At 43.2% G+C, this 22,998-nt stretch overlaps 1 protein-coding gene across 5 annotated transcripts in view; it reads right to left on the reverse strand.

Moving 5' to 3' along the window:
* RUBCN (rubicon autophagy regulator) overlaps positions 1-22,998 on the reverse strand; it is a 78,718-nt gene that overhangs the window by 15,712 nt on the left and 40,008 nt on the right. For 2 of the 5 annotated variants that reach the window (XM_059064363.2, XM_059064362.2), the window contains 10 exons: positions 21,990-22,064; positions 14,351-14,411; positions 13,106-13,238; positions 12,302-12,447; positions 11,469-11,533; positions 10,744-10,982; positions 10,139-10,200; positions 9,529-9,682; positions 8,301-8,394; positions 5,244-8,070 (listed from right to left, as the gene is read on the reverse strand). In XM_059064363.2, the coding sequence (XP_058920346.1) occupies positions 7,892-8,070; positions 8,301-8,394; positions 9,529-9,682; positions 10,139-10,200; positions 10,744-10,982; positions 11,469-11,533; positions 12,302-12,447; positions 13,106-13,238; positions 14,351-14,411; positions 21,990-22,064 (1,208 nt within the window). In that variant the 3' untranslated portion in view covers positions 5,244-7,891. Of the gene's footprint in view, positions 1-5,243; positions 8,071-8,300; positions 8,395-9,528; positions 9,683-10,138; positions 10,201-10,743; positions 10,983-11,468; positions 11,534-12,301; positions 12,448-13,105; positions 13,239-14,350; positions 14,412-21,989; positions 22,065-22,998 lie in introns of those variants that run through there. The other 3 variants (XM_059064364.2, XM_067034401.1, XM_067034400.1) reach the window with 2 other exon arrangements.

The raw sequence follows: 22,998 nt of genomic DNA on the forward strand, positions 1-22,998 counted from the left end.
ATACCTAGGGTATTTTTAGGACATATAAATATCTTTGTATCTCCTGGTTTAGTCCCTGGCAAGAAAAAGCTGGCAGTTTAATAATAAAGTGAGTGAGGAACTTTTGGAATGTTATCTACTCTAATAATGGCTGCTGGACAAAACAAAACAGAAACAGTCGCAGACAAAGCTGAGGGAAGAGAAGGGAGATGAGGACATTTTCATCACTACAAGATTTGGGAAAGTAATCACTGTAGATATGTGCTGGCAAGAAAAGAGATAAGAAAGCGAAGACGGGAGGTAATCAGAGGCAAGGTCAGAACAATCCTGTCCCATGTCCTACAATCCTGTCCCATGTCCCTGATCATTCTTGTTCCCACTGACAGGCAGAGAGGGAAAAACTATCAAGAACAGAATGTTTCCCAAGTGGTTCTCTCACTCTCCAGGAAGAGTCATGTCTATTTGTTGAACCCAACTATTATGAATAGTTGAACCCACATAGACTCTGAGGGGGTGGGCACCCACAGAATGGTCTGTAGTAGAGTACCCTGTGGATCCCTGATCTTGGGAAAAACAGCAGGGACACCCTAAAGACAAATTGTGCAGTGAGACTGGAGAGCCCCAGGGTCAGTTGGCTTCATATTCATCTCAGATTTGGGTGAGTTCAGGCTCTTTTGGTTGGAAGAAATCAGACCTGCTCCTGCTGGTAGTAAAAAGGTAAAGAACAGTCATTACAGAGATCCATGTGGCAAAGAGGAAAACTGACTAAATTCATATGACTACAGGACCTCAATATGGGTTGACCCCGTCAGGGCCTCCTTTCTGCCTAAAACCTCAGCATGGGTTCTTCTGGCTTAATTTGGAAGGGCTCGTGTGGGGTCTTTGGGGATAACATTGGGATTTTGCAGAGGGAACACTAATGAGCTTAGGGTGATTAAAGAGGACAGGAAAGACCACTGCTGTAGCAAAGGCAATCCTTATCAGAAAAGACCCTCAAACGGTCATTTCATCTGTCCACTTGCCTCCACATAGAATAGGCAATTCCTTACATTCATTCATTCACTCCATTCATTTACTTGTTTGTTTGTTCTATTTTGGAAAATACTAAATAACAAGATTGTGTGAGAAGTGGATATTGAAGTGCTCTAACAGGAGGTTTAGAGAGAGTGCCAAGGGCTCACAGTGGGTGGGTACAGTAGAATGCAGGCAGGGAACGCTGTGATATAGCTGAGTTAGTTTTTTAAAGGAGGAAAGATCAAGGAGTATTTAGGAAACTGCTAGTAGTTCAGGGAATGGCAGGAGATCAGGCCATGAAGCTAAAGTGTGGTCATGTATTGAAGGTCCTTTACGTGCCAGGAGAAGAAACCAAACTTTATCTCATGGGGAGAGAAATACTGGTGAGTTTTAGGCAGGGGAGTATGACTCCACAGTAATGCTTTCTGTCCTTCCCACTGCTCCAATCTCCTTATTCCCACTATGGAAGGCAATTTGGCAACATTTATCAAAATTACAAATGCACGAATCTTTTGTGCCAGCCATGCCACTTTGGATAATTTATCCTACAGATATGCTTGCACCCATGTGAAATGACATATGACCAGGTTTTTCACTGTAGCGTTGTTTGTATTAGTAAAAGATTGGAAACAACTTAAATGTCGCTCAATAGGTAAATGGTTGAATCAATTATAATCTATCCATATAATGGAAAATCTGCAGCTATAAAAAAGAATATAGAAACTCTTCATGTAGTGATATAGAAAATTCTCTAAGATATTATACTGTTAGGGAGAAAAAAAGCAAGAGACAGAAATGTGTATACAGTATGCTAGTTTTTAAAGAAGTGTGAAGAATAGGAGATATATATATATATATATATATATATATGTATGTATATATATATATATATATATATATATATATATATATAATTTGTTTGTAGTTGCATAAAGAAACTCTGTAAGGATAAAAAGAAAAGTCACGAGTGGCTACCGAAAGGTGTGAGGCAGAAGAAACAGGGCACGTGGCTACAGAAATAGGAGGGACTTTTCATTGTATACCTTTCTGTGGATTTTAAGCATGTGAATGTATCAGAAAACTACATTTAAATATTATTAAATAAGGAAGAAAGAGAGAGAGAGGGAGGGAGAGAAAGAGAGAGAAAGGGGAAGGTCTGTTTTTCCCTTTACCTCTGCAGGCCTCATTCTTGCTTTTCACCTTGTCAGGAGTTTCTTTTGGTTAGCTCTGTGTTTGAGGGCTTCCAGTGGTTAAGAGAGACATAGGGCTTCCCTGGAGGCACAGTGGTTGAGAGTCCGCCTGTCGATGCAAGGGACATGGGTTCGTGCCCTGGTCCGGGAAGATCCCACATGCCGTGGAGCGGCTAGGCCCGTGAGCCATGGCCGCTGAGCCTGCGCGTCCAGAGCCTGTGCTCCGCAACAGGAGAGGGCACAACAGTGAGAGGCCCGCGTACCACAAAAAAAAAAAAAAAAAAAAAAAGATATATACAACTCTTCTTTTAGACCTTTGTGTAGACAGACCCATTGCTGGCATCTAGGTTGAATTTCCTTCTTCAGTTTCTAAGTAGAAAAAGGCTGGGAAGTGAGGAGCAGAGGAGACAGAGGTGCCTTTTACTTCCCTGTTTTCCCTTTACCACTACTAGTGCTGTTTTGAGCTTGCTGTGGAAACAGGAGCTTGAAGGCAAAGCCAGGAGTCTGGCTGTTCCTGCAGTGGGCCAGTGGGAAAATAAAACCATTTGGGAATTACAGGCATCACTGTTTAAAAGGAAAACAGGTAAGAAATTGCAGGAGCTGTGAGAGAAAAGGACAGGACTTTCCTAGGGCTTGTTGCCTAATGGTTACAGGGCATCTGTGCTGTGTTATGTTTCAGGCTTGAGTCTTACTGATCCGCTGTAGCCCCTTGGAGGGCTGGTCACTAAAATTCCCACCTACATCCTAAGAACCTTCTGACCACGCAAGGTTTCTTTTAACACAGGAACTCTTACCTCGCTGGTCCGGTATTAAGTGTACATCCAAAACCAGAGCACAGCTCTCTGCTTTCTGTTCCTCCCCCAGAAGCAGTCCACAGAATTGAGGGAGGCAAGGGTATATGCAAAGCACATCCTCGTGTTCTCCACACTCCTAGAATATTAGTGCTAGGTAGATTCTTTTTCCTTTTTATCACATTCATCTCTGATCCCAAGAACGTCAAGCTCACAATTGGAATGCTTGGACCATCTGGCAGCTGCTTCACTAAAGCTTTAAAAGCAAACAGTTTGATACCCTGGAGATCAGAAATGGGAGAGGAGTATAGTTGATCAGGTAGAATAGCCAGCAGGATATGGTGGTGGGCATGTTGATCCCCTTCTCCCATCCTCTAAGCCAAACGTTCAAAGGAAAAAGGAAGTAGGGTTGGGCCTCACTTTAACCAGGATGCTATAAAAATTATGCCTATTCTTTACACCATTAGAGGGTATAGTAAACCTACAAACATTTGGGGCCACAGAAAATGATGAATAACAAAGTCAATGCCAGGAAGGATGAGTGCCCAGCTCACAGTTCCCCTTTCTTTGTGGTGTACCCCCAATCCTCAGTAGGGAGTCCCCAGCACAGCCATGACTCTACTGTCTCGCCTGCCTCGCTGGCAGCAGACTCAAGAGGACGGCAAATCCTGCAGCTGAGGTTCCAGAGCTGCTGTGGTCTCTGCCCTTCCTGAAACTTAGTTGTTAATTTTCTTTGGATTCTGTAATGTATCCCAGCATCTTTCTAATATCTTGCCCCACTTCCCCACCCCCAGCCTTTTGCTCCCTGCTTAAAAATGTCAGAGTCAGAACAAAACATCTGGAATTTATCTTGTTTTTAGAGGTTTTGGGCTAATGAGGTGACAGTGACAATGCTATGCCACACCCTCATCCAAACGACCGTAATTTCTCTCCTGAACTATTGCAGCCATCTCCTCCTTAGGATATCTACCACTTCTACGCTTGTTTTACTCTATTTTCTGCAAAGCGGATGCTGATATTTTAATCAGATCAGTCACTCCTCTGATTAAAACTCTTCAATGGCTTTCCAATGTTCTCAGAATAAAATCTAAAATCTTTGGTGCCCCATGTTCTTACAATACAATCTGAAATTCTTGGTAAGTCCTTCTTGCAGTGCCTTGCCCAAACTCCTTCTGTTTTAAGACCATCAGTATATGCTAGTCCCAGTCTGGAGCCCTTTTCTTCCTACTCTGAGCCTCATTTTTGGGGTCTTGGTGGAAGTATCACCTTCTCAGGGGCCTGACTTCTCTCCAATCTAAATTAGGTATCCTTGTTATTTATTTTTTTAACTGCATTGACTCTTCCTTCATAGCTATTACAGCTTGTAATTACATATTCATTTTGGTAACTTTGGGCAATGTTTGTCTCCCCCACAAGTCCCTGAGTGTCTTAAGGGGCAGGGACTGTCCCTGTTTTGCTCCATGTGATAGCCCCAGAGCCTAGCACAGAAACCAGCATACAGTAGGTACCCAAATAATAGACGGATGATTAAATAGGAAGAGACTGGCGTGGATGGCAATGGTTGAGATTTAAGATAAGAAGCTGAATTTGTGTATTAGTGGTAGAAAAGGAATGCGATACATTTACTTTAAAGAGAAAAATCAACATAACTTGACGACAGCAGGTGGGGAAGGAGATAATAATGCTTTCCCACCCAAAAGTGCTACCTGACTCAGAGAGGAAGAAACTAAATTTTCAAACCGGGGTGACTAATGGTTACGTTTGGGGAAATATGATACTTATGTTGGTTTTAGACATACTGGTTGGAGCTGAGCAAAGGACATTGAAGGGGGAAGTGTTCAGAAAGTTGCAGGTTAGAGCTGGAGCTCCAGTGGTCCAGGAGCATAAAAGAGAAACTCAGAGCTGGTTGTTCACAGAAGTGGGAACTGAAGCATCTAAGACAATTCATATGTTGTGGAGAGGAAGATTTACCTCGCTTTAAGTGACAGCTACACCAAGGAGACAGGTAGGAGGCACACTCCGTGCATTGGAAAGTGCCACAAAGTGCTTCATACATGAAGACATAGAAATCTAGAAAGGTGAAGTGATCTACTCAAGGTCACACAGCAAGTCAGTGACAAAGCATTCCAATCCATTTTTCCTGACTTGTATGGTCCAGTTTTCTTTGCATTAATACACAGAAACTTCCTGACTTTTCAGACATGCCTGCTTTATAGTGGACACTCCATACCAGTTCCTAATAGTCAAGTCAGGCAAATAAAAGGCAGAATTTCATTTCCTTAGTTTATTAACGATGACAATGAACTGTTAGGCTGTGTATGAATCATAACAGGTAGACACCTAGTTTGGAACACGAGTTGTACACACCCAAGAACATCTCCATTTAGACTCTTGCTCCTTTTATGTTAATTCAACAGAAGCTCTAAAGCTTTGGTAGAGAAAGTCAATAACAGCCTCATTTAAGTGGAAAATATTTGCCTTCCACTCTTCTGCTATGTCTTAAATCTTGTCTCCACCTTGTAAGCAAACTTCTTTTTCCCTTTATTTATAGAAAAAAAACACTCCTTCCTTCCCATTTCATTCAGAAGGAACTCTCTTCAGTGCATTCAAAGCTTCTCCCCACAACAGCAGGGATTTTCAGATACTGATAAGTTGCAAAGTGCTTTCAAAAAATCCCATCCTCTTTCCTCTCTCCCCCTACTCTCAAATAAATAAATAAATGGGTATTTGGACAGTGATGACAGCACAGTGTCAGGGTCACTAAAACAGATATGCAACCTAAAGGGATGAGGTAAGAGAGGTGACGAAAAATAAGTGAAAAACCAGGAGGGTGAAACTGTTGAGCTCAGCTTTAGAAACAGTGTCAGCATCTTCCATCCTTTGATCCTATGCTATACGAAACACACACGACAATAACGAGAGTATATCTCTCCTCCAGTGTAGTGACTTGGAGTAAGAAGCTAGATTTGTAATTTAAACCAAAAGTGGAAGTAGAGCTCACCATCTTCACAAAGCCCTTAGTCTGAATCTGAGGCCTAATCCTCGGTGAGACTTGAGTTTCATAGGGTCATTCCCAAGGCTCCTTGAAGGACAAGGGAGCTTTTAGTCCGCCCTTCAAAACTGGGCTGGGCTGGAGGCCTTGGCTTTCACAGCCCCTCTGCCCCACCCGCGAACTGAAGGGAGAACAGCCTGAAGTAGCCTTCAGATCCCAAGTCTGAAGCAGAGGGGCCAACACCAGAGGTCAATTCCTCCCTGCTCCCTCTTGTCCTGGTGGAGCCTCAGCTCTGGCTGTTACTTTACCGCCCCTTCGACTTCCTGTGAGACTCCTGGTTGCCTCCAACTCAGGCACTCATCAGCTTCCACCAACCATGTGCAACTTTCTGTTCAGCTTCCTGGGGCAGCGCCCACGGCAAGTTTTTTTCCTACAAGCAACCAACTATGGAAAGACAAGTACCCAGGAAGAAGTCAGTCCCAAAACAAAAATGCTCTGGGCTTTAGTTCACAGAGCTGCCAGCCCTCAGAGCAGTGATCCTGACCAGTTTTACATACAGGTCAGGAAGTACAACTTAAAGAATATGACAAACATATACTCGGTCCCAGCAAAAACTTTTCCCATCAAAACACACATTAAAAAAGGGGGTGTGTGTGTGTGTGTGTGTGTGTGTGTGTGTGTGTTAAAGTTAGTAATAAGAAAAGGATAAGTGAACATATGAATATCACCAGGCTTAAGAGTTAAGTGCATAATTGGCATAAAGGCTCTTGTTACCCCAAGAACACGGGAACATTCACGCTCACATCCACAAACGGTCAAGTCGTCTGACACCATTAATAGCAGGAAGCTTCTTCCTCAACTTTGACAAAAGAAACTAAGGCAAGAGATCAGCCACCAGGGAGGGTCCCAGCTGTGCTTCAGGAGCGGAGGGAGGGCATGGAGTTGGGCCAGGCTTCTACTCAGAACCACACTGACCACCTAACAGAGGACACAGTGGCAAGAGACCCACTGATAAAATGGTGGATGGGGTTTCTGTCCTCAGTTTAGTATGGCGTCAGGGACTTGCCTGAGCTTGAAAGATCAAATCTGCACCAGAGCTATGTTGACTAAAAGGGACCTGATCACCTAAGAGGAGGCCAACAGCCCCTCTGACTCAATAAATGCTCCATAAACAACAGAGTTGTACCATCACTTATGCTAGAAATGGGCCTGGTGTAAGTATCAGTTCTGTTCTTTGTGTCAAGTCCCCCAGGGAAGATAAAGAAAGTCAGCCTGTGACATCATCTATGCCTAGAATATTTCGAACAAGGAAGTCATGACTGCCTCCTTGAGGTCTCTGAAAGTTCTAAGGTAGCAATAATGCTGTTTTTATGGCCTCAAAAACACCTAAATAAGAATACCCATTATGTAGTCCCATTCTCTGCTGCTTCTCCTCAGGGCACAGTCTGACCCTATTCCAGGACTGGGAGAGAGAAAACTCCATCCTCCTGTTTCAGCAGCAAAGGAGAAGTGAGTTCGCTGAGAAAGGCCTGGCTCAGAAGCTCCAGAATTACAACAAAATAAAACTGGAAATGATACTTGAGATGCAGCTGAAACCAGATCTGGTCCAAGTGGAGAAGGCCATGGATGTCAGAAGAACTGGGTCTCCCTGTCCGTTCCCCTGACAGAGGCACTAGAAGCTTCACTTAGGGACCCATGTGTCAGTTCTGATGGAAATACTTGGTACCTATAAATTGTCACAACAGACTGGACCCCACCAACCTAAATAAGGTTGACTGTACATGGACATTAGACAGGTCATAAAAATTAATAATGATGATAATAATTAAAAAAAAAAAAAACAAGTGGAAAGTCCTTAAAAAGGTGGCTCAGTTCTGCACTATGTGTGACCCTAGCCCCTAGAAAGAGTGCTTTACGTGCTTTCTTCAGGTGGTCTCCAGGACGGTGGCCTCCAGGGCCACGGCCTCGGTGGGTTCCTCCTCAGAGTCTGACATGTAGGACTCCAGGCTCTGCTTGGCCAGCAACTCCCGCCGGGCCTGCAGCCGCTCACAGCGGGGACAGCTTCCAGACTTGAAACAAGCTTTATGGTAACACGCTTTACACTCTATTCAAGTTGGGAAGGGGAGAGAGAAAAGAACAATTTGTATTATCTCGAACTGGAAGCAAGTCGCTGCCGTAACCATTCTCACACCACGGCTTGGTGCACCTGTGGGGAAACACAGGAGGGAGCTGCTGAACCAAACCAAACTCTTACTAATAGGGGTGGTTACGGGAAATAAATGAGCCTTGTGTTCTGTCTTGTTTGCCCACCCCACACCGGGCACCAGCCCTCACCTTCACAGGTCCGGCACTTATGGAGCTCAAAGGGAAAGATGATGTCATCCTCATTCTGACAGAACTCACAGATGAAGCCCTTGGCTTGGCAGAGCTGGAGAGGAAAGACACAGGCAGCAAAATGAGGCAAAGCACACCACAGGAACTGGCCAAGAGGGCAAACACAAGAGAGGGGAGGAGCAAGATATAAATAAGGCTTGAGGGACTCTAACGTGTTCTCCCACCTTCATTCAGGAAAGAGACCCAGGCTGGACTTAGCATGCTAGCCAAACTGGGGCCAGGGCTGGGCAGTGTTGCCGGGCAGCGTCAGACAAAGCTTTAAGGTAAAGACAAGAGAGGCATGAGTTTGAGAAACTCCAGCCATGAGAGTGGCTCTCAAAGAAGAGATGAAAAGAAAGAAGGAACGATGCCACAAAGGGCTTCCTAAAGTCAAAATTCCAGCCTGGGTAATGATTTTATTTTGAAATAGGAAACACAACCAATTAAGGTAAAATGTAAAGGCAAGTACAGTTCTCCAAAATAACACCCAGCCTCGAGTCAGGTTACAGTGAAGTCTTTCCAATGCCCCCTGATACATGGGACTTCTACATATACCCTATTTTAAGCTCTAATTCTGGGACTGTTACAGGAACACAAACTGGACATATTCTAAGATGGGAAATTCTAAATATGGAATTTATGAATTTCTGGTATGTTGGATACATCAAGAACAATGATAACTTGCATCTACAGAATACTTAAGTTTACACAATGCTTTCACATAAATTATTTCATCAATCCTCAAAAATACTGAGAGGAAAGGACAGTGGGTATTAATCATTATCTTCATTTTAGAGACAAGAAAGTTGAGGCTTACCTCAGAGAGGGCAAAGTATTTCCTTTGATCACAATGATTGAAAATGATAAAGCCAAGACCCAATCCCTCTCCAGAATCTAATCCAGGATCCTCCTCTCACATCATGACAATTCTTTAGTGAAGGCCTGCTTAGTCCTGCCCATTTCCCAGGAGAAATGCCAGCACCAAATCCTCTTCTAATTCTACATTTCTTAGAGCTGGATGATTTAGCTGTTCACCAACCCAGGGAAGAGCAATCCTATACAGTTTTTGTCACAGTGTTGACAAGCCAATTCAACTTCCTGGAATTAAATGGCAAGAACCCTGGATGCACGCTACTCTCGGTGTCCCTAAGCAAGGGCCCAGCAGCATGCTAAAGTGAGAGTTTCTTACCATGCATCGCTCTACATGGGCAGCCCCCGCCCTGGTGAGGTCAGCGAGTTGGGGCCCCAGCTCTCCCTTCCTGGCTGCAGTCAGGTCATTCAGCGAGTACAGGTGGAGATCCTCTGTCAGGTGGCCTGGAACTGTGTCAAAGGAGTCCAGAAGCCTGCAGGAAATGAGGGGAAGTGGGTGGGAGTGGAAAACAAACACTTTGTGTGGCACATCAGGGTAGAAGGATTTCTATCCAGAAGCAGGATAGGGAAGAAAAGCGTCCTAGGCAGAGTAATCAGGGTGGGTAACATTCAGCCAGCCCAGGCCACCTCAACCCTCCATACCACCAGGTGTCTGGAGCACAGAAGTGACTTTTAGGCCCTTCTGCAGTGATGCATGTCATCCTGCAAAGAGTGGTGGGCCTGCCCTGGGTAGAATAACCAGATCTCCCCTTCCAGAGAGAGGGACACAGACATAGTTACTGCTGTAGGCTTCTCATTTACCATTTCTAGAATTTTCTGCAAGATCCCCCTACTCTCCTGCTTCACATAACAAGGGCCAACTGCTGGGACATGTTTCTTTCAGAGACATTAGCTCAGCCAGAGGCCTCTGGCCTCCACACAAGACTTACTCTTTGGCCAGTCGGCATGTCTTGAACATGTTCTTCATGTGACACAGCTGGACCCGCAGCAGCTGAAGAGAAAGGCATTGTGGTGGTAGATGGGGAGTCAGAGGGGTGTAAAGAGGAGAGAAACCACCGTTAGAAAGGCCAGTACCTTTAAACCCTGCGTGTCTGGAGGCTTTGCACGAGGCAGCCAGAGCCAGACTGTTCTCTATACCTGTAACTCAACAACTCCCTTCAAAGGCACCCCCAGTCAGGGAAGGGCCCTCTGCTAGGTCAGTCTGCCCAAATCACATACACAGATGGGAGCTGCTGAGAAATCCAGAATCTGAACTTCCGACCTGACACCCTATTCTCCGTTCAGTAATATTTTCAGGGAAGGGAGAAATCCTGCTTTTGCCATTAAGTGTCATCTATTGCTTTCAAGCTGCCTTGCCAAGTTCGAGACTCTAACTAGACAGATACCTCGAAAATGGCATGAGAAAGTACGTAGAGAAAGTGAGAATGATGAGATGGTCACAGCTCTACCACAGCGACAAAGAGGAGTGTGTTGATCTTGGGAAACCTCTATGAACAGAGGGTAATCTATGACGTGACCTTTTCAAGGGTCTTACCCGGACTTGATTGAGCAGCTTGACCTTCCTATAGAGGGCACTGTTGATGTCCTGCACATTGAAGAGAGGATCGTTCCAGATCTTAATGAGCAGGTCCTTGGAGAAATTGCTGACGTAGTACTTGCTGAAGTCCCACTTGCGCAGAACTCGGCTGGGGATAACCATCTGGGCATTCTCGTGGCAGCACTGACAGAAGTACTTGCCCAAGTACTCGCAGTACCGCAGCCGCTTGATGTAATCTGAAAAAAATGGAAAGTCAAAAGGTCAGAGGTAGCTTTCCCATCTATAAGCTGGTGAGGCAGCCCTGCTGTTCCTTTTGAAAGAGGAGGAAGGGATGGCCAGTGGGCTCCAGCCACCTCTGTTTGAGCTCCCAAAGCTGCCAGAAACCCACATAGTGGGGCCTGTGGTTTCTGTGTCTCAGCCTGGAGGCCACTGAGGAAACAAGTGCTGCCAGAGTTGGTAAGATCCAGCCTCCAAGAACCTGGCTGAGTACACATTGTTCTCCAGTACACAATCCTGGTAATGGGATCCTAGAAATCATTTCCCTCTGATTACCAGTACTGTTGCCTAGTAGTACCCCTTTCCGTCCTCAAGCCCTCTTCTTTTCCTTTCCCCAATTCTGCTCTGTCACCTCCTCTTACTACTTCTCTGACCAGCTCCCTCGCCCAGGTGTGTGACAGGGTAAAGCCCTTGGAGGCAGCAGGGGGGTCAGAGAAGACGCTCACCAGGGTCACTCCGGATGCCACATCCTGCACAGCGGTAATTCTGCTTGGCCACAGCGATTTTCCTCCTGAGGAAATGGGAAGGAGAGGGGATTGGCAGATACCAGCTGCATGAGGTCTCTGAGATGTAAAGGATGGGGATACAAATACAGGGATCCCATAAGGATGGGAAGAGAGGGGAATTCACCTATTTTTTTAGAATTGGACAAAATGAACCTATTGGGAGAATCAATTTAAACCAAGAATTGTAAGGTTAGGATTTAGGTCTAGGCAGTGACTCTCCCCAATAATGAACCACACTTTCTGCACAAACGTAAGAGATGAGAAATAGTAAAGAGGAGAGAACAAAAGGAAAGAAAAGCATCCATCCATCTTGAGAAAAAAAAAAAAAGCTAATAAAACTATTGGGAGGAAGGCAACAGGTTGGGAGGCCAGTGATAAAAGACCTCATTTCTGGTTAGCTCTGGGAAGGAATGGGAGGACTAAGAGTAAAACTCACAGACAAGGGACTTCCCTGGTGGTCGAGTGGGTAAGACTCTGTGCTTCCAATGCAGGGGGCCCGGGTTCGATCCCTGGTCAGGGAACTAGATCCCACATGCATGCCACAACTAAGAGTGTGCATACTGCAATTAAGACCCAGCGCAGCCAAAATAAATAAATAAATAAATATTTTTTTAAAAAAAAACTCGCAGACAAGTAGATAACCCTCTCCCTCTGCCTTTTAGAATTGTATGGGAGGTACAGCTGCAGGTAGGGACAACAGGGTGAAGACAAGGCTCTGACAATCCAAAGAGAATGTATCTGTCTGCCAAAGGGCATGGCCACTGACTACTCACGTTGGGGCTGGATGAACATTAAAAATTATCTGAGGCCGGGGTGGGGCCCACTCCAGGTTGCCTCGAACACGAATACGTAGCTTGTAGATGTCAGCATGCTGCCCGTCATCTGGTGAGATAGGCAGTGAGTCAGGGATGGGCAGGAGCTGCAGGAGAAAAGCACAGGGTGATCCACCATGGACAATCTGGGGGGATACATATGCTTGACCCTTCTGGCCATGACAGAAGCATAATTAATGAAAGCCATTTCAGGAACACCAATAAACAAGGGCTTCAGGGAACCTTGGCCCTCGAGATAAATGATAAGGCACCAGGCTACTAGAACTGAGGGCCTTGGGTTCCAAGAATCAAAAGGAACAGAAACGGCATCCCAGTGTGGTGGCACCCCTTGATGATGCTGTCCCTGAACCCAGCCCGGGACCCTTGGTGTGCCAGGGTGCTTCATGCCTTATTCAACTGCAGAGCAAAGAAGAACCTGAATAGTTCACTTTTCCAGTGTCTCAAGGTGGTCACAACAGAGGAGTGCTGCCCCCGGGTCTAGTGAGCAGTCATGTGGAATAAGGACAGTGAAGGAGCCATTATCTTCCTATCCTGACGATGGCTAGGGAAAACCTAGGCAAGCGTGCATGCATTCCTTCATTTATCCATGACCCACATTTGTAATGAATGGTTTCTAAAAGTAAGGAAGGAAACACGGAGGCTCATTCTAAACTGGGGACGTGTAATAAAGGAGAACCATATCAGAAAGGCTCACAGCCTCCTGGGGCTGGACGCTGGGTGGAGAAAAAGACTTGAAGAATCTACCTTCTGAGGGGCATCGTGCTCTGGAACGAGCCACTCTAGCTCTGAGGCGGCTGGGAGCTGCATTCCCTCAAACTGCTTCAGGAGCCCCATGGCCACTGCCTCAGCAGATGTAGAGTGTAGGAAGCAGTGAGAGCTGAAACAGAGAGTCAAGGAAAACTGAGCATTAGAGCAAAGACAGGAGGATGGGAGCCCTAACTTCAGGACCCGATACCATACACAGTGATTTATGGACTGAGAGAACATTCACAGTACCCCCCAGCCCACTCAGCTTCCTTTCTTGACATCCTCAGACGTGTGAGTATAGAGCAAAATACATAGGTCCACACATAGTTCTAAGACTTAGGCTCAAATCCCACTTACTAGCATTCATGGCACTGCTGGTTAAGAATTCTGTCAAATCCTTTCTCTAAACTTCACTTCCTTTTTTTAAAAAAAAATTAATTTATTTATTCATTCATTTATTTATTTTCTGTCTGCGTTGGGTCTTCGTTGCTGCGTGTGGGCTTTCTCTAGTTGCAGCGAGTGGGGTTTACTCTTCGTCGCGGTATGCAGGCTTCTCATTGCGGTGGCTTCTCTTGTTGTGGAGCACGGGCTCTAGACACTCGGGCTTCAGTAGTTGTGGCTCACGAGCTCTAGAGCACAGGCTTAGTAGTTGTGGTGCACAGGCTTAGATGCTCCGTGGCATGTGGGATCTTCCCGGACCAGGGCTCGAACCCGTGTCCCCTGCATTGGCAGGCGGATTCTCAACCTCTGCGCCACCAGGGAAGCCCTAAACTTCACTTTCTTTAATTGCAAAATGGGGATGACAACACCTGTTTACAAAATAGAGTGAGTCAAACAGCTTTGTGGACTATGAAGACTATTGTCACTCCCACATGAGCTATTTCCTCTAGTTGAGTCTACTATGTGGAACCTGTTCAATTTGATTTCATACTCAGAAATCACGATCACTGTTCTCTCTTTGAGACCTGATCTTCTGGGAGCCTCTGGTATAATCAGAGTTAGCAGAGAAGGAATAATCCACACTGCGAGCTTTGCCTCCACCAGAGCCCAGCCTGTTTGATCTCATGATCTTCTGCTCTCTTCCCTGCACTCACCACCATCAGGCAGGCCTGTCACATTAACCTTGCCTCTTTGTGAATTCAGAGGGCTTCATCCCATGGCCTTCCCATCCATATGCCAAGACCTGGGTTTGTTTCTCCACATATCCCAAAGTTTTATTTAAAAAAAAAAAACAGTACTTACAAGGGCTGGGAGGAAACAAATGATTTGTTGTTTGAGAGTGTGCTCCTTCTGATGTCAGCATCTAAATGCAAACAAGAGTTAAGGGGAGCAGGAAATGGAAAGGGAGGAGGTAAGGGATAATAATGGAAAGCAGTCCAAGCTATTGCCAGCTAAGCACTCAGGGTAGCAGCGAGGTGCTACATTCTATGCAGGATAAGGAGCAGAGTCCAGGTGAAGCTTTACATACAATTTATAGTTTGGCTCTGTTCAAGTCACAACAGACTGACCTGGTGACATTATACATAGTATTGAGAAGGTCAAAGTGGATACAAATCCAGGTGGAAACACAAATTCACATTTAGTGCAAAGCGGTGAAGGAGAACACGAAGCATCCTAAGGCAAACAGGGACACACCCTCTACCAAGCAGCAACAAATTACTCCAATTTATCTCATTCTCTAAATCTCAAGTGCTCTTAAATGATAAACTTTCAGAGTCAAGAACTCTATCTAATATATACAATGGAATATTACTCAGCCATAAAAAGAAATGAAACTGAATTATTTGTAATGAGGTGGATAGACCTGGAGTCTGTCATACAGAGTGAAGTAAGTCAGAAGGAGAAAAACAAATACCGTATGCTAACACATATATATGGAATCTAAAAAAAAAAATGTCATGAAGAGATTAGTGGTAGGATGGGAATAAAACACAGACCTACTAGAGCATGGACTTGAGGATATGGGGAGGGGGAAGGGTAAGCTGTGACGATGTGAGAGAGTGGCAGGGACATATACACACTACCAAATGTAAATTAGATAGCTAGTGGGAAGCAGCCGCATAGCACAGGGAGTTCACCTCTGTGCTTTGTGACCACCTAGAGGGGTGGGATAGGAAGGGTGGGAGGGAGGGAGGCACAAGAGGGAAGAGATATGGGAACATATGTATATGTATAACTGACTCACTTTGTTGTAAAGGAAAAACTAACACACAATTGTAAAACAGTTATACTCAAATAAAGATGTTAAAAAAAAAAAAGAACTCTATCTAGCTCTTTTTTAAAATACCAGAATCAGTACCTAACACAGAGTTTAGGTCATAGCGGTTACTCATTAAATGTATGTGGAATTCAAACTTTGCTTCTAACATCTGACCAGTATTGCTATTACCTGCTGAATGTGAGAAGTCTTCCATGTCCTTAACAAAGTTTCACGGAAAGACTCCCTTCCTGTCCAGTGGCACAAGGGGAAAAAAGAACTTCTCTATGGTTTGGCAACTCCCTGGAGATGCCTGGTAAACAACAAATTTTCATGGAGCTATTCAACATGATCTTTACTAAAGAACTCTCTTTTTTTTTTTTTTTTTTTTTTTTTTTCTGTAGTACGCGGGCCTCTCACTGTTGTGGCCTCTCCCGTTGCGGAGCAAAGGCTCCGGACGCGCAGGCTCAGCAGCCATGGCTCACGGGCCTAGCCGCTCAGCGGCATGTGGGATCTTCCCGGACCGGGGCACGAACCCGTGTCCCCTGCATCAGCAGGCGGATTCTCAACCACTGCGCCACCAGGGAAGCCCCACTAAAGAACTCTCAAACATAATTTTAGGAAACTATGGCAGACTTTCCAAAGTCTATTTCCAAGAAAGAATTTTGAAAAGGATTTCTAATAATGATATGCCTGAATCTCTAGAGACATCATCTACCCAAATACTTTTAATGGGGAGAATGTGAAACATAGCAGTCATCTTCAAGAAAAGCAGATACTGCCTATTCAAGTCATGAAAACAACACTGTTCTGATAAGTCTCATCCCTTACTTCCTTTGATGCCTACTGAAAAGACCTTTTCCTAATTAAACCTACACAATGATCAATCTACTGCATTTAAGCCCCTCAACAGAGCGCTAAGCTTACATGACATCACTCTGCACTTGGCCATGAGTAGCTCAATTGTTCTTCATGTTTCCTCTGTATACGTATACCTTTGTATGTGCCACTAGATTATAATATCTCGGTGTGAGGAAATGAGATCGTGTCTAATTCTTCTGTTTGGCCCTGAAATACTTAACACAGTGCTCTGTATAACAGCATATTCTCAAATAATATTCCTGAAAAATCAATGTCTTCAAAGCTATAAACACAAGTAAGAGAAAAGAATTAAAATCTCTCAGTTTTCATATGCTCTCCAAGCATAGAACAACTTAAGACAGCAACAAAATCTTTGACTAGCAAATAACAAATCCTATTTTATTTAACAAAGTTCATGTATATTATATACTCTGTCGGAATTTGCGTCACTCAAATCCAGTTCCCAATACACTGCTAGTTCTGTATTCCATTCTAAATAGTGCTAGAAGAGAAAAAAAAAAACTCTAGGCAATATTAGACCTTCATAGACCATTGGGTTTGCAACATTGATTTGAGTAACACTAAACTGCCTTGGATCATACGTAAGTCTTGCCTTGTCCTTCAAATCCTCAAAGAGCTTTGTACATAATAGGTTTCCAAAAAATATTTCCTAAATAAAAAATTGGCTAAAAGCAAAAAGCAAATTTCAGCCTGTTTATGAGTGATAGAAAAGGAAAAATGAGACAAAAATCTTAGACAGATATCTTGAATAAAGAGCTAACCAACATGGTTACTTGAGGGCCAGGCTACTAAAGAAAACATGGCACGCCAGAGAGGAGAGGCAGTTGACAATTCATGGTTGCTGAAAACGGCTGTCTTCATAAAAACTATTCAGCAGTTCTTCAGCCTCACAGAGAGGAAGTCTTCTTTTCTTTGAGAGAAAAAAATAACACTCTCTCCTCTATGGAAAATAAAGTCAAGTCATACTTTATCATGTTTCTTCTTTTTTACCAGAGGTGCAGTGACATCCTAGCTAATCATGAATATTTCCAAGAGTGCAGAAGACTACACGGGTTTGGAAGCGAGGATCTTACCCCAAGAGTGGAGAGGGAGAGGCAGCGCCTGATATCAAAAGGGACATGACACCTGTCACTGGTCAGTACCATGAAGGCCTTGTGGGTACTAGGCCTCTCTGTTGCATCCTGCTCACCCTCTAGTCAGTACAAGCAGATGATTAGGTTAATGTGGTTGGAACACTAGTTGAGGATCTGGATAAAAGTAGACCAGGGTCTAGGATAATTAAAGAGTAAAGAGACAGAAGAAAGCTACTCAACTGAATGGATTAAAAACATACCCCAAATGAGAGCACTTGAGAAAGAAGTCTGAGAAGCACTCCTTCCAAATGGAAGTTAACATAATTATGAAACTTTTTATCGATTCTTTAACAAGAACTGATTTCAAATGCTTCTGATGCTTTAGATAGGATAAGGCTATTACTACTGACTGGAAAAAGTTCAACAATATAAAGACAAACAATAACAAAGATAATGACAGGTTATAAGAAGAATTTATGCATGTCCAGACACCAATATTGGGATGATAAGGGAAGAACTGGTTAAAACTTTGGTACCCTAGCAAAATCTGCACATTTTTAAACAAAATAAGTGAGGCACAAGAATAGAGTCAACTTCAGAATTTACTGGCCAATCTGATGTTGATTTGCATCCTGTTTTCCTTTTAGCACATAAGGGGTTACCGAACACATCCAGAAATCCAACTCTAATGAATGTTCTGTAACTGTTGACTCAAGAGGAAACACTTTAAAATGGAGAACCACAATTACTCTTGCCTTACCTTGAATTGGATATAATTTTAAAATTTGCCCAAAATATAGTTCATGAACTTTCCTCTGTATATATTGTGCCAGTTTTCAATTTATTGCCTTTCAGCTCCCAACCTGCCCTTCTTTTTGTCTGCTTTGTGATAATGGAGCTGGACTTGAAAACACTGATCTTTTGTCAGCTGGCACAATGTTCAGCTTCAGCAGTAGAGGGCGCTGGAGGGACACTGGAGGAGGAAGGGGTTTCTCTGGCTGCTGGTGCGCTCCCGTAAGCGGACTCCTGTGGTGCAGGTGACTTTCCCCAGGGTAAGCATGGCTTCAGGAGGCTTTGCAGCAGGGCGCCACTGGTGGTACTTTTCATAAGCGGCTTCCCTTGAACCTCTGGGAAAGCTTCTGAGCCGGTGCCGCAGGCCTGGCCCCTCCCATGAACCACTTCCCCCAACACCCCTTGAGTTCTGAGGCACAGCAACCCCTGGGGGAAGCCTCCTCCCGCAACCCAGAGAATGGTTTCCTGAAGAGGGCTGTTGGCATAGCACCCCTCATGGACAACAAGCCCGGACATTCTCTCAGGGCAGTTCACCTTCAGAGAACTCCACCATCCAGTGAGCAAGGAGGTCTGGATCGCAGCCTCCGGGTATGGCCCTCTTCTACATTTGTTCCTCCCCTGGGGGCGCTATCTCAGCCCTTGGGATGGTGACTGTTGCCTATATCTGCTATGCCTGTATTCCTTAGAGTTCTCTTTACTCCTCATGAGCCAGTCTCCCATTATTTCAATCCCCCATCAGAGTTAATAATTCTTTATATTAAATTTTCCCTATTCAAGTTATCATGTGGTTTCTGTCTCCTGACTGGACCCTGACTAAGTACATATATGCAGAGATTGAAATTCTAGAAGAAGGAGGATAAAGAAGAATTGATGAAGTTGTAGTGGAAAAGGATGAAGGGAGGAAAAAAATAACAACAAAATCCTAAAACCAAAGAAGCTGAAAAGACTGTCTGGAATTGGGAGCCCATGAATGATATATCAATTTGGCAGACACCATCAGAAGATACAGATGAAGTGAAAGAAGCCAGACACAAAAGATCACATACTGTGTGACTGCATTTACATGAAATGTCCAGAAAAGATAAATCTATAGAGATATAAAGATTATATATCGTGGTGGACCAGGGCTTGGGGTGGGAATGTAAATTAACTATAAATGGGCGTGAGGGATCTTACTGGGGTGACGAAGATGTTCTGAAACTAGATTACGGTGATGGTTGACAACTTGGTAAATTTACTCAAATTTGTGAGTTGTACACTTAAAGTGGGTAGATTTTGAAGTATAATTATTCCTCAGTAAAATTGTTTTTTAAAAAGGGAATAGATGTTAACGAATACAAAGCTTTCTATGAATAAGCTACGATCACAAGTTTACATCCACTTTACTGTGAGGAGGAAGTAACTTTCAAAACTATTTCCTTCATAAACACTTCTGCTCCATAAGGTCGACTTGCTGAATTAGGATCTAAGAAAAATGATTACATTAAGCAAAGTATTACAATTATGCAGAGTATTTATCATAGATGATGTCTGTACTACGATGCTTAAGTAATTTTTCCACGGGTGTTATGGATTCTGATAACCTTCCTCTTATAGAATCCCAAGAGATTCTTCAATAGCATATATTACTTAAGCTGATCAAAAAGAAAAGCATCTGTAAGCCTCTGGACATGATCAAGAAGACTGCTAATGAGAAGTATACCAACACTTGTTAGAAAGAATTTGGTCCCCAGTAATAAACTTGATTAAAGAACAGAAACAAATGAAAAAGAACAGAAAGCAATAAAGAAACCTATAGTAGAGAAAGATGAATTGTAAATTATGCTTTCAGAGAAAAACAAATACCGTATGCTAACACATATATATGGAATCTAAAAAAAAAATGGTCATGAAGAACCTTGGGGCAAGACAGGAATAAAGATGCAGACCTACTAGAGAATGGACTTGAGGACACGGGGAGGCGGAAGGGTAAGCTGGGACAACGTGAGAGAGTGGCATGGACATATATATACTACCAAATGTAAAATAGATAGCTAGTGGGAAGCAGCCGCATAGCACAGAGAGATCAGCTCGGTGCTTTGTGACCATCTAGAGGGGTGGGACAGGGAGGGTGGGAGGGAGAGGGATGCCAGAAGGAAGAGATATTGGGATATGTGTATATGTATAACTGATTCACTTTGTTATAAAGCAGAAACTAACACACCGTTGTAAAGCAATTATACTCAAATAGCTAAAAAAATTATGCTTTCATAATCGGGAATCTGTGTGTAGAAAGAAAGTCAAAAAAGTCACTACTTTGGAGAGAGGGTTGTTCTGATTGCTCTCCCTCCAAGCCCTCAAAATGTGTTGGGATTGTGGATCATGAGAAAAAGTAGTACTTTAGTTGAAAAATATTTCATATTCTTGGTGTATAAAAAATGCTTTAAAGCTCCCAAAACGGGGGAAGAAAGGATGCTAGGAAGACCAAATGTAAGTATGCCTTATGGTTAAAGCAGACTGACTATGCTCTAACCAAGAAGTACCTGACAGTCAGTAAATGCACATGCAAACGATTCTGGTTGTAAACATATCAGAAACCAGTTTAAAAGTAACTTAGGGGAATTCCTTAGCAGTCCAGTGGTTAGGACTCAGCTCTTTCACTGCCCGGGTTCGATCGCCGGTCAGGGAACTAAGATCCTTCTAGCCATGCGGCATAGCCAAAAAAAAAAACCAAACTAAAAAAAAATGACTTATGATTGTTACTTCTCAAGCAAGAGAAGACTATGTTAGAATAAATTACAACAGCTCAGGAGTAGAGTAAAAGGTACCTAATTATTTTTATTTCTCTAAATCTTAATTTAATCTTATACATATAATTATTTCAAACTCTAGTGGCTGACAATATTAACTGTTAAAATTAACTGTTAATTAAAATTTAAAATTAATAAAATAATTAACTATTAATCAAATTAATAAATGCCCTGGATTTCGTTGTTTATTTGTTTAACACTGTGAACAGAAAACTACTACTTTTAGTCAACTCCACCTACAGAAAGTCTACTTGTTTGGATCACAAAGCACTTACTAAGGCCAAACATTTGCAGCAATAAATCCTAATTGTAAACAAAGTATATAGAAGAGATACCTTTCTGAAAGTTGGCTCTGCAAATTCAAAACTCTAAAGAGACTCTAAGCTTCATACCATTCTACCAGACTTTTGCTGTCTGAATGTGTGGCAGTATTTAGCTATAGGTTTGAACTGTAATTTCTTCACCTGACCACTCCTTTCTAAACTGTCCACTATCCCCATCAGCCACAATGACCACTTAATCTAAAAGTATCACTGTAGAGAAGGATTAACAAGGATAATCTCAGTGAGGAGGATTGCTGGGGTCATATGAGGAAGAAGAAAATGAGTATCTGAAAAAAATGGTACAAATGGCCTTACTTTAAAAAAAAAATAGAGCCACAGATCTAGAAAACAAACTTACGGTTACCAGGGGGGAAAGAGGGGAAGGGATAAATTGGGAGATTGGGATTGACTTATACACCGTACTATATATAAAATAGATAACTAATAAAGACCTACTGTATAGCACAGGGAACTCTACTCAGTACTCTGTAATGACCTGTATGGGAAAAGAATCTTAAAAAGAGTGGATATATGTGTATGTATAGCTGATTCACTTTGCTGTACATCTGAAACTAACACTTGAAATCAACTATACTCCAATAAAAATTTTTTTAATTAAAAAATAATTTAAAAAAGAAAGAAAGAAAGAAAGAAAATGAGTATCTAATTTGTTCCCAGTTAGCTTAAGCCCAGTTTTCCTCAGATAGTTCTCCAGACCCTGTAGTCCTCATAACCCTGACAGGTATCACAGGTATGAACAAAAGCTGGTGCAAACATTCACACACATGCATGTATGAGCACACCCATGCTTCCAACACAGGCTACCTGAAAACAGCGAGGCCACTGACACTGAGAGTCCATTCTTTGACATGTGAGTCAGGTTAGATCCTTCACTACCATCTGTATAATAATGATTATAAAAGGGTGCCCTTTAGTATTCAGATAGGAAGTAAACTGATGAGAATGACAGTTCTATACCACATGTTCCTGGAATCAGGACTTTACTTTTGCTCCAAAAGATGGCACTGCTTTTTAGAAACCTACATCCATAGTTAGGTTCTCACTTTGGCTTGGGAGACAGTTACTGCTGCCTCCCCAAACCAGCCTAACCTTAAAGACCTCATAAGGCAGTGGTTATCAACCAGGGAAGATTTTGTACCCCCTGCAGATATTTGGCAATGTCTGAAGACATTTTTGGTTGTCACAACTGGGGAAAAGGGCGGTATGCTACTGGCATCTAGTGGGTAGAGAAGCCAGGAATGATGCTTAACACTGTACAATACACAAGACAGTCTATCACAGCAAAGAAATATCTGGCCTAGAGGTTGAGAAGCCCTGCCCTAAGGTCTTTTCCTTTAAGGATTTCTGTCTGAACTGACTAGAGAATTAGTTGATTAAACACCTCCTCTGGCGCCACAAATGCAGCAACAGTTTCCAATAGGAGTGCACCTCATGCCACCCCCAGGCAGGCTATTTCAAATTTGGCTCCTTCCAGTCTGAACAACTCCCGCTGGCTCCTTGCTTTGCTGCAAGGAACAGACTTTACAGTCAAGTGGACTGTTCCACACTCAGTGAAGGAGCATGTTTTGGATTTACCTTAATATTACCCACATGAAATTCCAACTGCTGATCCTGAGAGAAAGGGCAGAGCCCTCCTATTTTCTTCTAATTTGGAGATCAAGTCAATCACAGACTGTGGTATAATAAAAAAATATATATATTTGGTCTCTGTCCAGTTTCTGGCACAGAGCTCCTATAACCTTTGGAATTTCCTGAGTGATAGGAATGTCTGTTATTCATAATGAGCCCCTTTCCATTATATCCGAGCTTAAGT

Source organism: Kogia breviceps, chromosome 5 (assembly GCF_026419965.1).
Source record: "Kogia breviceps isolate mKogBre1 chromosome 5, mKogBre1 haplotype 1, whole genome shotgun sequence".
In the NCBI taxonomy this organism is placed as follows: Eukaryota; Metazoa; Chordata; class Mammalia; order Artiodactyla; family Physeteridae; genus Kogia; species Kogia breviceps.